We start from the raw sequence: 1,833 nt of genomic DNA, 5'->3' as shown, positions 1-1,833 counted from the left end.
AATTCACCCATAATGACATTTGTGCTGACTGTTAAGTTTCTAATTGCAGCAGAAAAACTGACATGCAGAGCCTTTTGAGGACCTGTGATTCAGACGATTTTCGAAATAATTTACTGGAATCTCTCTGCCATGGAATTTTAGTTTAGGGGTCAGGATTACAGGGGTCCAGTGAGATAAATGCAATGACAACTTATTTACAAGACTGAACTGGTGGTTACAATTACAGGATTGAACTGGTGGTTACAATTACAGGATTGAACTGGTGGTTACAATTACAGGATTGAACTGGTGGTTACAATTACAGGATTGAACTGGTGGTTACAATTACAGGATTGAACTGGTGGTTACAATTACAGGACTGAACTGGTGGTTACAATTAGCTCAATAACTTTCTCATATTTCTATATTTTTCCCCCATAGCATAGATGGTTAATGACAAAAGACCTAAATCATCAGCATAGCAAAAGGCATTAGCATTAATACTGCCAATACGACAGCCTGCATTTCTAGTTCTACACTATTTCAACGATGAAGATAGATTTATTTTTGTCGATTTTGAAAAAAAAAAACTTTGCAAACTCCGGAAAACGAAGAAAGAACAAAGTTGATTTATGAGATGAATTGGTGCAATTTCCACTATCCAAAATCTCCATAGTTGAATGTACAAAATGAGTGCCAGAAAGTGATGAGTGCCAGAAAGTGATGAGTGCCAGAAAGTGATGAGTGCCAGAAAGTGATGAGTGCCAGAAAGTGATGAGTGCCAGAAAGTGATGAGTGCCAGAAAGTGATGAGTGCCAGAAAGTGATGAGTGCCAGAAAGTGATGAGTGCCAGAAAGTCAATGAGTATATAATGAGGTAATTTAATTGTGTATTTAGAGCAATGGCTCTGTGTTTATCAGGACAAATAGGCTTGGAAATTCAAAAAATAAGGAACAGTATTGAGATGTCTCTGAGGGCTATGTAACATGGGAGAGAATGCTTGCAAGACATGCAGCATGGGAGAGAAAGCCTGTAAGACATGCAGCATGGGAGAGAGAGCTTGCAAGACATGCAGCATGGGAGAGAGAGCCTGCAAGACATGCAGCATGGGAGAGAATGCTTGCAAGACATGTAGCATGGGAGAGAGAGCTTGTAAGACATGCAGCATGGGAGAGAAAGCCTGTAAGACATGTAGCATGGGAGAGAAAGCCTGTAAGACATGCAGCATGGGAGAGAGAGCTTGCAAGACATGCAGCATGGGAGAGAGAGCCTGCAAGACATGCAGCATGGGAGAGAATGCTTGCAAGACATGTAGCATGGGAGAGAGAGCTTGTAAGACATGCAGCATGGGAGAGAAAGCCTGTAAGACATGTAGCATGGGAGAGAATGCTTGCAAGACATGCAGCATGGGAGAGAATGCTTGCAAGACATGCAGCATGGGAGAGAATGCTTGCAAGACATGCAGCATGGGAGAGAAAGCCTGTAAGACATGCAGCATGGGAGAGAATGCTTGTAAGACATGCAGCATGGGAGAGAATGCTCGCAAGACATGCAGCATGGGAGAGAATGCTTGCAAGACATGCAGCATGAGAGAGAATGCTTGTAAGACATGCAGCATGGGAGAGAATGCTTGCAAGACATGCAGCATGGGAGAGAATGCTTGTAAGACATGCAGCATGGGAGAGAGAGCCTGTAAGACATGCAGCATGGGAGAGAATGCTCGCAAGACATGCAGCATGGGAGAGAATGCTCGCAAGACATGCAGCATGGGAGAGAGAGCCTGTAAGACATGCAGCATGGGAGAGAATGCTTGCAAGACATGCAGCATGGGAGAGAATGCTCGCAAGACATGCA

The 1,833-nt window shown here is 43.6% G+C and overlaps 1 protein-coding gene across 1 annotated transcript in view; it reads left to right on the top strand.

The window, feature by feature from the left end:
* The first annotated feature begins 1,325 nt into the window (after window positions 1-1,325).
* Window positions 1,326-1,833, top strand: part of LOC123763497 (major surface trophozoite antigen 11-like) — a 5,122-nt gene continuing 4,614 nt past the window's right edge. The window contains exon 1 of the mRNA XM_069304468.1: window positions 1,326-1,833. This exon is cut by the window's right edge and continues 378 nt beyond it. Coding sequence (XP_069160569.1) covers window positions 1,326-1,833 — 508 coding nt within the window.

Source organism: Procambarus clarkii, chromosome 52 (assembly GCF_040958095.1).
Source record: "Procambarus clarkii isolate CNS0578487 chromosome 52, FALCON_Pclarkii_2.0, whole genome shotgun sequence".
In the NCBI taxonomy this organism is placed as follows: Eukaryota; Metazoa; Arthropoda; class Malacostraca; order Decapoda; family Cambaridae; genus Procambarus; species Procambarus clarkii.
This window is presented reverse-complemented; position numbering and strand designations above follow the sequence as displayed.